We start from the raw sequence: 12,607 nt of genomic DNA on the forward strand, positions 1-12,607 counted from the left end.
CAATACACACACAAAAGAAGAACCTGGGAGAGAAAGTCAAATACATACATTTGTGTGCATGTGCACATATGCACACACATGCACACACACATACATACACACACCAGGAATTACCCATAATTCAAATGATTACTTGAGCATATCCCACTGATGGTTTGATTGTGTTTTTTCCTACAGCTACCTGCTCCCTGATGACAACAAAGCCACAAAGCACAAAACTATGGTCGTAAAAAAGAGTGTTAATCCTCAGTGGAATCATACTTTCATGTTCAGTGGCCTGCATCCCCAGGATATAAAGAATGTTTGCCTAGAACTTACCATCTGGGACAAGGAGGCCTTTTCCAGCAACATCTTTCTAGGAGGAGTTCGTTTGAATTCTGGAAGTGGTGAGGAACTTGGGAACCCTGAGATAGTCTGTGGCTGAGCATGGCACAAGGGCATGATTTCTTTATGTATGAGGTGTAGTAAATGTTTATATAGTTTCAGCAATAACTGACCTGAAATTATCACAGACATTCCATTCCTTTAGCCAAAGATTTGCTTATTGATAAAATAGAACCATTACTCCTATAACTTCATATCCTTAGGCTAGACGTTTGGGAGGTATAATGTTTATATTCATATTTATATTGCTGGGCAAAGCAGTGGTGCATGCCTGTAATCCCAGAGGGTCATGGGGCTGAGACAGGAGGATTGCAAGTTCAAGATCAACCTCAGCAACTTAATGAGGCCCTAGGAAATATAGTAAGACCCTGTCTCAAAACAAAAAGGGCTGGGGATGTCGTTCAGAGGTAAAGTACCCCTGGGTTAAATCTCCAGTACAAAAAAAAAAATTTTTCTTGGGTCTTACTTTAGGTTTTACTTAGGAAAGACTGTTCAAGACAGCACAGGCTTCTTTTTTTTTTGTGGGGGAGGTGCTGGGGATTGAATTCAGGGGCACTGGACCACTGAGCCACATCCTCAGCCCTATTTGTATTTTATTTAGAGAAAAGGTTTCACTGAGTTGCTTAGCACCTTGCTGTTGCTGAGGCTGGCTTTGAACTCGCGATCCTCCTGCCTCAGCCTCTGGAGCTGCTGGGATTACAGGTGTGCACAGCACAGGCTTTTGATAGTGAAGACAGGACCTTCAAGGCCAAGTTTACCTAATCCTCTTCTCTGTTCTGTCTAGCACTTGTAGCCATTATTCATACTGGTAGAATTGAAACAAAATCAATTATTTTCTCTAAAAAATAATAACTAGTGCTGTTTATACAGGTCATGGAAACACACCACTGGTGCCACAAGATGGAACTATAACAGGGTGTATTGGGGGAGGGGCACATTCTAGTATTTGAGCATGTGAGCACTAGCAGAGCATATGCAGTCCCCCAAACCCTCCTTATCCCATTGCTTAGACAGACATATATGTTCTGCACTATTATTTCTGTTGAGAAAAACCCCACCCCCTATAATGCTTTACTTATTTGTAGATTAATTAGATCTAAGGGTATCTATGCATCTACCATCAGAGAAGTGATCGTGTTAGAAAGAGAGCTGAAGTCAGCTCATTCTGTCATGTTAACTCAGTCCCAGTGAGCCAGCTCTCCATGGAACTACCAAAGTGTAGAGGAAATGAACCACCAGAGCTGGCCTGATTGGTCTCACATTGTCTAAGCAGAAAAAAGTAGTGCAGGCTGCAAAGGACTGATTCCATTCTGACAGGGCTCACTAGTTGGGGAAGTGATAACAAGCCAGAGAAGGGCTCTCTCATTAAAAGGCTCCCTCACTGGCTGATAAGTGCCTTTCAGAAGGTGAATATATCTCATCTGTGAAATATAATGCTCCCCTTTCCCTTCTTCAGGTGTGAGCCATGGGAAGAATGTGGATTGGATGGACTCTCAGGGGGAAGAGCAACGCCTTTGGCAAAAGATGGCCGACAATCCTGGAACCCCTGTGGAGGGGATACTCATGCTCCGTTCCAGCATGGGGAAGTGTAGGCTCTGAAGGAAGCAGTTCTTCAAGGATAACTGGGGATTGTCTGTCTGGCTGCCATTTCCTACCAGTAGTCCAAGTCTAGGACATTGGACTCTGTTTCCCTGCTATTTTTCACCTGAGGGTATTGGGACATGAGGGGAGAGATGTCAGTGTTACGAACACTCAGGATCTTGCTGAGTGCCAAAAAAAAAAAAAAAAGAAAAGAAAGAAAAAACCATGCACTTCTGTTTGTCCATGGACCAGAGCCTCCTTGATTAGATAATAGAAAGTATACCACACTGTCCTGTCAAAAAGCAAATTGTGTAGTGGTTCATAGGCTTTATATGGTAATAGAAATGGTACAAGCTTATTTAAAGCAATTAGAGATTGGGGTCTCCAATCTTTCTCTGAGTTACTTTAGGTTTTCTCAAATAGTTGGAGCAGAAAGGAAACCACTAAGAAGGCAGATCATTTGAAGAGTTAAAAGCAGGCATACTGGCCACCCTTTGCTCACCCTAGGAATTCCTGCAATCCAAAGAAGGCGCGATGGGGGATGGTTTCCTGTTCCTGTTCCTGTTATGGTAGCAAACTTAAATTGAGCAGGTAGTGTTTCAAGATGGACTGACAGGGCTTGCTCTGGTGACTATAGAGTTCATCTTCTAAATCAGCCTACTTTTGAGAGAAGAGAGCTCAGTAATTATACCACCACAACAGATGTAGACTAGAATGGACCTGGGTAAACTGGGATCTATAGGGTCACCCTACTGATGACCTAACTATTAACTCTGTTATAAACATTTATTTTTAGAAATGTTCTAAGACATTAACTAAAAAGGAATAAGAAAAAAAGGCAATCAATACATCTTTTCACATTTTGTTCATTGAGACAAGTTTAAAGTTTAATGCTGCTATTTCATTTCTGCCTCTCTGTTTTATTTTATTTTTTATTTTTTATTTTTTTTTGTGTACCAGGATTAAATCCAGGGGCATTTAACCACTGAGCCACATCTCCAGCCCTTTTTTTCATTTTTTATTTAGAGTCTGGGTCTCACTGAGTTGCTTAGGGCCTCACTAAGTTTCTGAGGCTGGCTTTGAACTCAGTGATCCTCCTGCCTCAGCCTCCGGGGCCACTGGAATTTCAGGAGTGGGCCACTGCACCTGGCTCATTTCTGTCTCTCTTCTATACTAATATAGGAGTCAGAGACTCTATTTGTTCTCTCCCTTTTATGTTTCCCTCCCCCAAGTTCTCATTAGCTCTTTTGGTAGTGGTTAGCTATAGCCATAATAATGCTGAATGAAAACTATGCCAAATGTCAACGACTTAAAATAACAATCTCTTTTTTCCTCATAGTTATGGAGCCTGCCTAGGGCAGCTCTGCTTCCTGCTACAGGCCTGAGAGTCTAGGTCTGCAGCTTGCATCTGTTTCTTGGATGAAACAGAATGAGCGCCACTGCTCAAGTACATTTAGATCCCCTGCTTGTGTCATGTCCCATTGGTCAAAGGAAATCCATATGGCCAAGCCCAAAAGTCAGGAGGCAAGGAAATATACTTTGCCCACATTGAAGCCATGATAAGAATGAGCATGTAGGAAGGGATACAAAAATTGGGGCCAATAATTCAATTTGTTGTATCTTCTTTACCTGGAATTCCAGATACTTGAGTCACCAAACTTAGATGCAAAGGTAGTTACAGCTAATTCTAATCCAGACCTGGTTCTTCATTTTGAGAATTCTAAATCTGAAGCCCAGAGAGCTGAGATGACTTGCCCAAGGTCATGGGGAGGCTGTGGCAGAATCTGAACTTCAATCTTAGGCCAGTGTTTGTCCCATTGCAGTCCTTGACATGATTCTATGCTTATTAAGGTGGACACAGGGAAGATAGGTGAGAGTCTGATTACTTGCGCATGAAATGCATGACCTAGGAATGTTCTGGAGCCATAGTCTGGCTCCTCAGCTCATTTTCTCACTTGAATACATATAAAATCCTTAAAAGTATAGAAGGGCTGGGGTTGTGGCTCAGTGAGGGCTGGGGTTGTGGCTCAGTGGTAGAGCACTTGCCTTGCATGTGTGAAGCCCTAGGTTCGATCCTCAGCACCACATAAAAAAATTAATTAAATAAAGGTATCATGTCCATCTACAATTAAAAAATATTAAAAAATGATTAAAAAGCATAGCAACTGAATTTTAATAGTAGGAGAACCAGAATCATGTTCAGGTTTCTTCTGGACAGTTTTTCTTTTATTTTTAGACTGCCTCTTGAACTTTGAAAATTGATTGAAGAATGTATGTAGTATTATTCTTCACAAAGGAATTAAAAATCCGTTTTCAATATTGTTCAAAAATAGGCCATCTAATTCTAGAAAACTGACGTTATTAGTCTAGCATCACTTAGAAAGTATGGTACTTTAAAAAACCACACTCATATCTTCATGTTGCCTTTTTTAAAAGCAGAAAACAAAAGGTAGATGATCATCACCACTTCCCACAGAAGAAATAAATTGTCTTCAGACTTGATGTGACTCATTCTGTCTTCAGTGATATTTTTAGGGGAAGGAGTGATGAAGTCTAGAGATATCTCTGAAGTAGATACAACAAAGTAGATTTATTCACTAATAATAAATGTGGCAAAATAATAAATCCCCAAATTTATAACTTGAATTCAAGAAGAACATGAAATTTATATGTTCAGAACTTTGCTGCATTTTGAGCAATTCTCTGTATCATGGTTTCATAAAATCCAACACCTAACTGGATATCTATTAGACAAAAACCCAGATATGCAAAAGTCTATCAGAAACCTCATTTACCAAGTTGAGATAAAATAATAATTCAAAACATAGGTAATATTTATGAATGGCACAGATTCCAATAGTTCAAAATTGTGATAGAAATATATATATCAACCGCCTTGTTCTTTTTTATAGCTACAGGGTATCACACTATTGGAATATTTATTTAACCAGGCCTGTCAAATGCCATGTTAAATATGGCTAACTAAGCCATCTGTGCTTAATGGCTTCTCTAAGCAATGTTTGCTTTAAAAATAAACATTATGAAATTCAAAATGAGATATGTATTTTTTCCAGAAATTCTATTTCTGGGCATATATCCTAAAGAGATAGGTGCATATGTGAGAAATAAGTACTTATAAGGGCATTTATTGCAAGAGATTGGAAACAGCCCAAAAGCCATAAGTCATAAATTCCTGCTCCAGACGCTCTCATGCAAGCCCAATCCAATGAAATGACCCACTATGACTTTAAGATCAATTTTACTTAGCAACTGTCATTGCTCACCAATCAGAGCTTGCCTGCTCCCCAAAGTCATTGCCAGCACCTATGAACTTGCTTCCAAAATAACTTGTGTAATCCCCTCTCTCCAATAAAACCCTAATCTTTTACTTAATTCTCTGGCCATACCAGAGATTGCTTCAGTCTTATGTCTGATTGTAATCCTGTGTTTTATTCCCAAATAAAGTCTTTTTCTTGGAAATTTGTTGCTGTATTTGTATTTGACTTTGACAAACCAGATCCATTCGCTTCTATGATACCAAAATAATTCGTGTTTCAAACACCTTCAAAACTGAATTCTGAGTTCTTCGTCCCACCATCTCTCTCACACCATGTCTTCCTCCTCCAGTGCTCCTTGTCTCAGTACTTGGTCCCATCATCCAACCAATTTCGGTAACTAAGCACTTAGTAGTAATCTTTGATTTCTGTCTCTCCCTTGCTCTGAGGCAAAAATCAATCAGGAAATCATATTAATTATGTCTTCTCAATATCTCTAGAGCCTATGAAAGTTTCCTTTCTCTGTGGCAAGCCACCATTATCCCATTCCAAAATTATTTCAATGGTGTCCTTGCTGTAATCTGGGCAACTACTCTTTTTTTCTTTTGTGAGTGTGTGTGTGTTTTTGCAAGGGTGGGGGATGTCATGGTACTGGGAATTGAACCCAGGACCTTGTGCATTCTAGGCAAGCACTCTACCAACTGAGCTATATCCACAGCCCCTGGGCAACCACTCTTGTCCTCCCTCCATACATCCTCCACACTTTAGATAGAATGATTTGTCCCAAAATGTTATTTAACATGTTCAAACATATAGAAAGGCTGAAAGAATTTCATGGCAAACACCCTTAGACCCATCACCTATATTCACCATCTACCATTTGCTCATCATGATAAATCTCTCTCTCCATCCCCAGAGTGATCTTTAAAACCTTCCACAGCTTTCCATTGTCTTGATTATAAAACACAGATTCTTGTTCATAGCCCTGCATAAGGCGGCCACCGCTGGGGCTGGGGCTGTAGCTCAGTGGCCCAGCACTTGCCTATCATGTATGAGGCACTGGGTTGGATCCTCAGCACCACATAAAAATAAACAAACAAAATAAAGGCATTCTGTCCATCTACAACTACAAAAAAAAAAAAGGCACTGCCTCATTCTGGCTTGTCCCAGACTGTCTTCCCTCCCTTTTCCTTGGACACACAGTGCTTGACCTGCTTGTCCACAGTACCAGGCTGCAGCCCACCTCACGGTGTTTGCTAGGCATCCTCTTAGTCCTTCTCCTCACCAGCCTGCTTCCCATTAATCATCTGGGTCTTAAATGTTACATCCTCTGAAAAACCTCCCCTCATCCTCCGCTGAACTAGGTCACAGCAGTCTGCCTCTATTTCCCCTTCACTGCACACATGGCAATTATAATAAATTATTCATGTAATGAGTCCTTTAATGTCTGCATCTATTCCCTCCCCACCATGTAAGATTCATAAGGGTAGAAACACTATTTTTTTCACAGCTACATCCCCAACACTTGTCTCAGAATAGGTAATCAAAAAAAATTGTGAAATAAATTTTGAAAAGAAAGCAAGATATAACATCGGAGAATGTTAGAACAATAGGCATCTTTAAAGACCACCTATTCAGCCCACCCTCCCTTGCTGGGGATCAAACAAGGCCACACTTGTAACAAGTAAGCCTACTTTACCCCTGAACCATACCCCTAGTCCAAGACCATCATTTCTAACTCCCAATTGCCAGGAGTCACACAGATCAAGAAAAATCTCTGAATATGCTAACTGATTGGTATTTTCAAAGTAACCTTTCTAAGTTAATAATAATGTACATTTCAAAACAGTTAAAAGAGATTTTAAATTGTTGTCACCACAAAGAAAGGATAACCATTCAAGGTCATAAATATGCAACATAGCCTCATTCGATTGTTCTGCAATGTGTACACATAAAAAACCATCAGTTTGTACCTCCCTAAATGTATACAATTATTATTTGTCAATTAAAAACAAAATAAAGGTAAACTTTCTGCAACGACTGTAATTACAACCCTAGACTGTTGGTTCCAGCATTCCACTTCTTGGAAGAAGAGATCATGGCCCTGCCTGGAATATTCCATTCCTTATTTGGAGATATTGAGTCTCATTTTTCCCTCAGATGAATCAAACAAGTTGTAGAGTCATAGGTAAACAGAAAAGCCTGACTGTATCCACCCAGTGTATAAATAACACCTGCAAGACACAGAGGATTCGGGTAATCAGCTCGTTTCACTTATGTTGCTGCTGTCATTGGACTTACTCATCAGGATGCAGATTTTCTAGATCATAAAAACAAAGGTATTTTGATGGAACTTCATATACTTCCCTTTCCTTAAGAAAGGAACATAAGGGGCTGGGGTTGTAGCTAATAGATATGGAAAATGAAGAATCCCCAAAATAATGTAGCCTGAGAAAAAGGGAGTAAAAAGAAAGCCAAGCACTGCCAGCTTTCATGTCCCAAGACAAATGTTTCCCTGATGTTAATTGCAGGCAGGAAGGAGGTGTCTCATCACACTAAGGTTATAGCCTCTCACGGGTATTGACCATCCTTGGAGTAAATCCTCTCCAGATGTGGATCATAGACCCTGACCCAAGAGCTCAAATTCCTTAGCACTCAAACTCACCCCTTCACGGATTGATAGAACACACCTCAAATTCCTGAGTGCCCAAGAAAACTGATATGCTCACTAGACCAACCTCTCAGGATAACCTATATAAGCCCAGGCCCTTCCTTTGTTCATGGGCTCATTTTCCACGAGGAAAGTGGGTCCCACCATGGCATCATTTCATCCCTGCATCCCCTGCTCCTAAGTGAAACTTTGTTCCTGAATAAAGTGCTGAGCTGATTTGTGAAGTTTGCATTCTTCCAGGTGTTTGGGGGCTAACAGTGGCTCAGTGGTAGAGCACTTGTCTAGCATGTGTGAGGCCTTGGGTTCGAGCCTTAGTACCACATAAAAATAAATAAATAAAATAAAGGTATTGTGTCCAACTACAACTAAAAATAAAAACAAGAAAGGAGCACAAATACATAAGTAATAATCATTAGAATGAATTGAGCCCAGATTCACAGTAATATTAATCTCATTATCACATGCCAAGGTTTAACAGTCAGTAGAGGAGAAGGAGAGGGCCATGCGAGAAATAAGGGGAAACCCTTTAAAACCCTTTAAAACCCTTTCTTTTAAAGCAAAGTGGAGAGAAGGCCTGGAGAGTGAGAACCTATAGTGTGTTGGGTGTTATCAGTGTTTTTTTTTTCCCCATGTACATATTTCACATTAAACTGAATATTGCTTCTAGGAATTAGCAGGAGAATTTTCCTCCTACAGTAGTGTCTTTTGAAATTAAAGAAAAGCAACAGTAAAAAGAAAAGTCTACACTGGCAAGGTTATAACCAAAATTAGATCTGACAAGGTTTGAACAATAGCTAGGAAAATTGTGCCACATCAAAAATTCCAAAAGATTGTGTGAATCACCTGAAGTATGAATTTAACATATTGATTTCAGAGCACTGCTCCAAACTTATTAGACAAAATCTTCAGAAATCCCAATAATTTTTATCAAACTTCTGTGATTCTAATACAAGTGGATTACACTTTAAGAAACACCGTATTAGAGGACAAATGATCTCAACTATATAATTTGGACCATCTCTATGTCATGATGGTTGCTTGGATTTGGCCTTGGAATAATCTCCCTTTTAAATAATCCAAAGATTATCAACTGCAAGGCAACTACAATGAGGTGGAAAGAGCCTAACCTTAGTCTCAGAAGACATTAGCTCAAATCTCGACTACTTATCAATCATGTGAACTCAGCAAGTTAATTATCCAATCTAGGCCTTGGCCTATTTGATTAGAAAATAGGAATTATGAGGCTATCTTGGAGTAATTGAAGACATCAAATGAGATAATATGTGTAAATATGCTTTGTAAATTTTAACCGCTTTTTAAAAAATGAATTATCTATAGCGCTACAAGGTTCATAATCTGTTTAGGGACCTGTTTTACCTGATCGGTTGGTTAGGGCTTAAGCATTCTATATATTTCATTGTATATCTTACAATGACTCTTTCTATGACCCATTCCCTCTCCCCCACATCAGGGAGATGAAACCTGCCTTTCTCACGGGAATGTTGTTCAAAATCATGCTTTTTATCTACAGAAACAAAATTACAATGAAGTATATAGAATGCTCCAGTATAACACACACACACACACACACACACACACACACACAACTTTACCCATTGTGGCTGATGCTCTAGTTTGTATCTTAAATGACCTCCAAAAGCCCATGTGTTAAAGGTTTAGGCCCCAAGTTGACACTATCAGGAGGTGGTGGAAACTAAAACAGGTGTGTCACTGGGGATATGCCCTTGAAGAAGATATTGGGACCTTGGCCCCTTCCTTTCTCTCATTCCTATCCCAGCCATGAGGTGAACACTTTTGCCACACACTCCTGCCATGATGTGCCACCCCCTCTCTACTAGAAGCCCAAAAGCAACAGGGCAACTGACCATGGACTTAAACCTCCAAAACTGTGAGCCCAAACAAGCTTTTTCTCTTTGTAAGTTGATTTATTACAAATATTTGTTATCATAATGAAAAGCTAACATAGGTGATAAGTATTTATTTTTAGGTTAGAATTTCATACTTCAACTGATTAGTTAGTGAATATTACAGAAGATGTTTAATTTGATGGAGATCAAAACTGTATAAATATGTAACAATAAATCCCACTAATTATAATGCACTTATGAAAAAATACAAAGTAAATGGCAATATTAGCATTAAAAAGTCCTTCCGATCAAAACAAAACTGTGGTCAGCTTTTTGTCAACAGGTTGCAGAATTTGCAAGCAAACCATCTTCTCTCCTCTTTCCTCAAATCCTCTTCTAGAGGAATGACTATCTCTTTCTATGACCCATCCCTTCCCCGCAACATCAGGGAGATGAAACCTGCCTTTCTCACAGGAATGTTGTTCAAACTCATGCTTTTTATCTACAGAAACAAAATTACTATTCTGTCAAAACAAATTCCATAGAAACACAAACTACTATTGTCACTATGAGTAATTCATACTGTTTCAAAGATTATCAATTGTACCTCACTAGAATTCATCAGACAATTTTGGGAGGAGGGATCTTTTCATACTCGAAAAAGGAAAATACAATATATAATTAGAATTGTGCATGAATGGCAAAACACTCATATAAAGTAGTAAATCATGTTTTTCTCTCCTTTTTTTTTTTGTACTCAGAATTGAACCTAGGGACACTTAACACTGAGCCACACCCCCCACCTGATTTTTATGTTTTATTTTGAGGCAGGGTCTTGCTAAGTTGTTTAGGGCCTCATTAAGTTGCTGACCTTAAACTTGTGATTCTCCTGCCTCAGTGTCTGGAGCTCTCTCCAATATTTTAATACAAAAGGAGACTTGTCTCTGCTTTCCTTTTTCTCTGAATGAGGCCGAAATTAATGCAGCACATAAATCAAATATTTCATTATAGTAATTAAAGCAAGTTTAAATCACTGAAATTTGCTGAGGGAAAGATGTCTCTTTATAGGAGGGCAGAGAACTAGATATGTGTTTAAATCAAAATATTATATTTTTTTATCCTCTTTATTGTTAGATATACTTAATTTGGGGGAGGAAACTGATTGCACTTTTCTATATAGCCAGTGGCTCATTTTGTCTTCAGAAAGTTGAAACTTATTTGTGCAAATCTGTGGGGATTAATGAGTCCTGGTAGTAATACTAATGTTTAAATCTTTCTCATTTGGAAACAAGGAAGGAAATCATTCTATCACAAAGCGGTCATGTCAATCACTCATGGTTAAACTGTAGTTCGAGTGATTGGGGGTTGTGAATATATTTTCTTTTCCATCTTTTCCTATATTCATTATTCATAAATGGACTTTTTTTTTTAAAAAAAAAGAGAGATTCTTGGCTTTCAGTGAATATAAAGAAAGAGATATTTGGACTTTTCTGGAATCTTTTCTGATATCTTTCTGACTCATGGGGTGCACACCTGAACCATGGGAGGTCCCCTTCATGCTTTTGTATGCATGGGTTTATGGAAATTTTGTTATTTCTTTTCAACTCCTTCCTGTTGCTGCAGAACCTGGCTCTATTAGAGTTGTTTGCTTGCAAAGCATCTGAATGCTCTGAGTCAAGTGAAGAGGTGGGCTGGCTGGCAGCTACTCAGGGTGCCAATTATAAGGGGCACTAAACATCCCTGGAAATGTAATGAGGTGGAGAACTACTCTCAGGAAGAATATGGTATGAGCAGGAAGGAATATATCTACTTGAGTAGACAGAGGAGGTGGGGACCCCATACCTGAAGAGATATTCATGGTTGATAAATTGCCTTCTAAGAAGAACAGGTCTGGTTAGAGGTGGGAGTTTTGTTTTGCAGAATGGAGCATACAAGTTCTGGTCAGATTTGAATTGCTAAAAACACAGGGACAGCAAAATCCCGTCTCTAAATAAAATATTAAAAAAGGGCTGGGAATGTGGCTCAGTGATTAAGTGCCCTTGAATTTAATCCCTGGTTCCAAACAACAACAACAAAGAACACAGGGAAAAGAGGATTTTTGCCTTCACTGAGGATTTCCTCTGTACCCTTTCCACCAACCAGGTAGGTGTGACTCAAAATAAATCGTGTACAAATATTGAAAAAGCATCTGAAAAGTGTACCATGTGGTATATCAGCTCATGTATTGGCTCAGCTCTGTGAAGGCACCAGGTCTCCATTCCTGGATTGAACACAGTAGTCCTGAATAAGTGGGGTGTTTTTCTCTGGGACTTGGAGACTGGGGTCTAAAGGGCTAGAGAAAGAAGATACATTTTCTTTCTTTCTTTCTTTCTTTTTTTTTTTTTTTTTTGTTGTTGTTGTGGCAGGGGGCAGATACTGGGGATTGAACTCAGGGGCACTTGACCACTGAGCCACATCCCCAGCCCTATTTTGTATTTTATTTAGAGACAGGGTCTCACTGAGATGCTTAAGTCCTTGCTAAGTTGCTGAAGCTGGCTTTGAACTCGCGATCCTCCTGCTTCAGGGAGGCACCACTGTGCCTGGCAGGAAGATACATTTTCAATAACCTGTGAATATCTATTAATCACTGGATTACTGGGACTCTGGAATGCGGTTTTTTTGGGAAGAAATAAGAGGGTAATTTGCCAAATTCTGCCATGATCTGCACATATGTTCATTTCTGCTTTCTCCCTGTCGTCTACCTATATCAGCTAACAACGCACTCTCCTAAACATCCTGTTCTGATGGGAATTTGGGCTCTTTGGCTTGCTTCTAATTAATAGGCTTTA

The 12,607-nt window shown here is 39.4% G+C and overlaps 1 protein-coding gene and 1 non-coding gene across 3 annotated transcripts in view; one reads left to right on the forward strand and one right to left on the reverse strand.

Annotated features, from left to right (window-relative positions):
- The window catches only part of Sytl5 (synaptotagmin like 5), a 106,236-nt gene extending 104,253 nt beyond the window's left edge, over nucleotides 1–1,983 (forward strand). For both annotated transcript variants that reach the window (XM_077107446.1, XM_077107447.1), the window contains 2 exons: nucleotides 178–386; nucleotides 1,841–1,983. In XM_077107446.1, coding sequence (XP_076963561.1) covers nucleotides 178–386; nucleotides 1,841–1,983 — 352 coding nt within the window. The remainder of the gene's footprint in view (nucleotides 1–177; nucleotides 387–1,840) is intronic.
- Nucleotides 1,984–5,883: 3,900 nt separating this feature from the next.
- Trnas-aga (transfer RNA serine (anticodon AGA)) lies at nucleotides 5,884–5,957 on the reverse strand. Its single transcript has one exon. It is a non-coding gene; the product is annotated as a tRNA-Ser (tRNA).
- Nucleotides 5,958–12,607: the final 6,650 nt, after the last annotated feature.

This window comes from Callospermophilus lateralis, chromosome X, assembly GCF_048772815.1.
Source record: "Callospermophilus lateralis isolate mCalLat2 chromosome X, mCalLat2.hap1, whole genome shotgun sequence".
Taxonomy (NCBI): Eukaryota; Metazoa; Chordata; class Mammalia; order Rodentia; family Sciuridae; genus Callospermophilus; species Callospermophilus lateralis.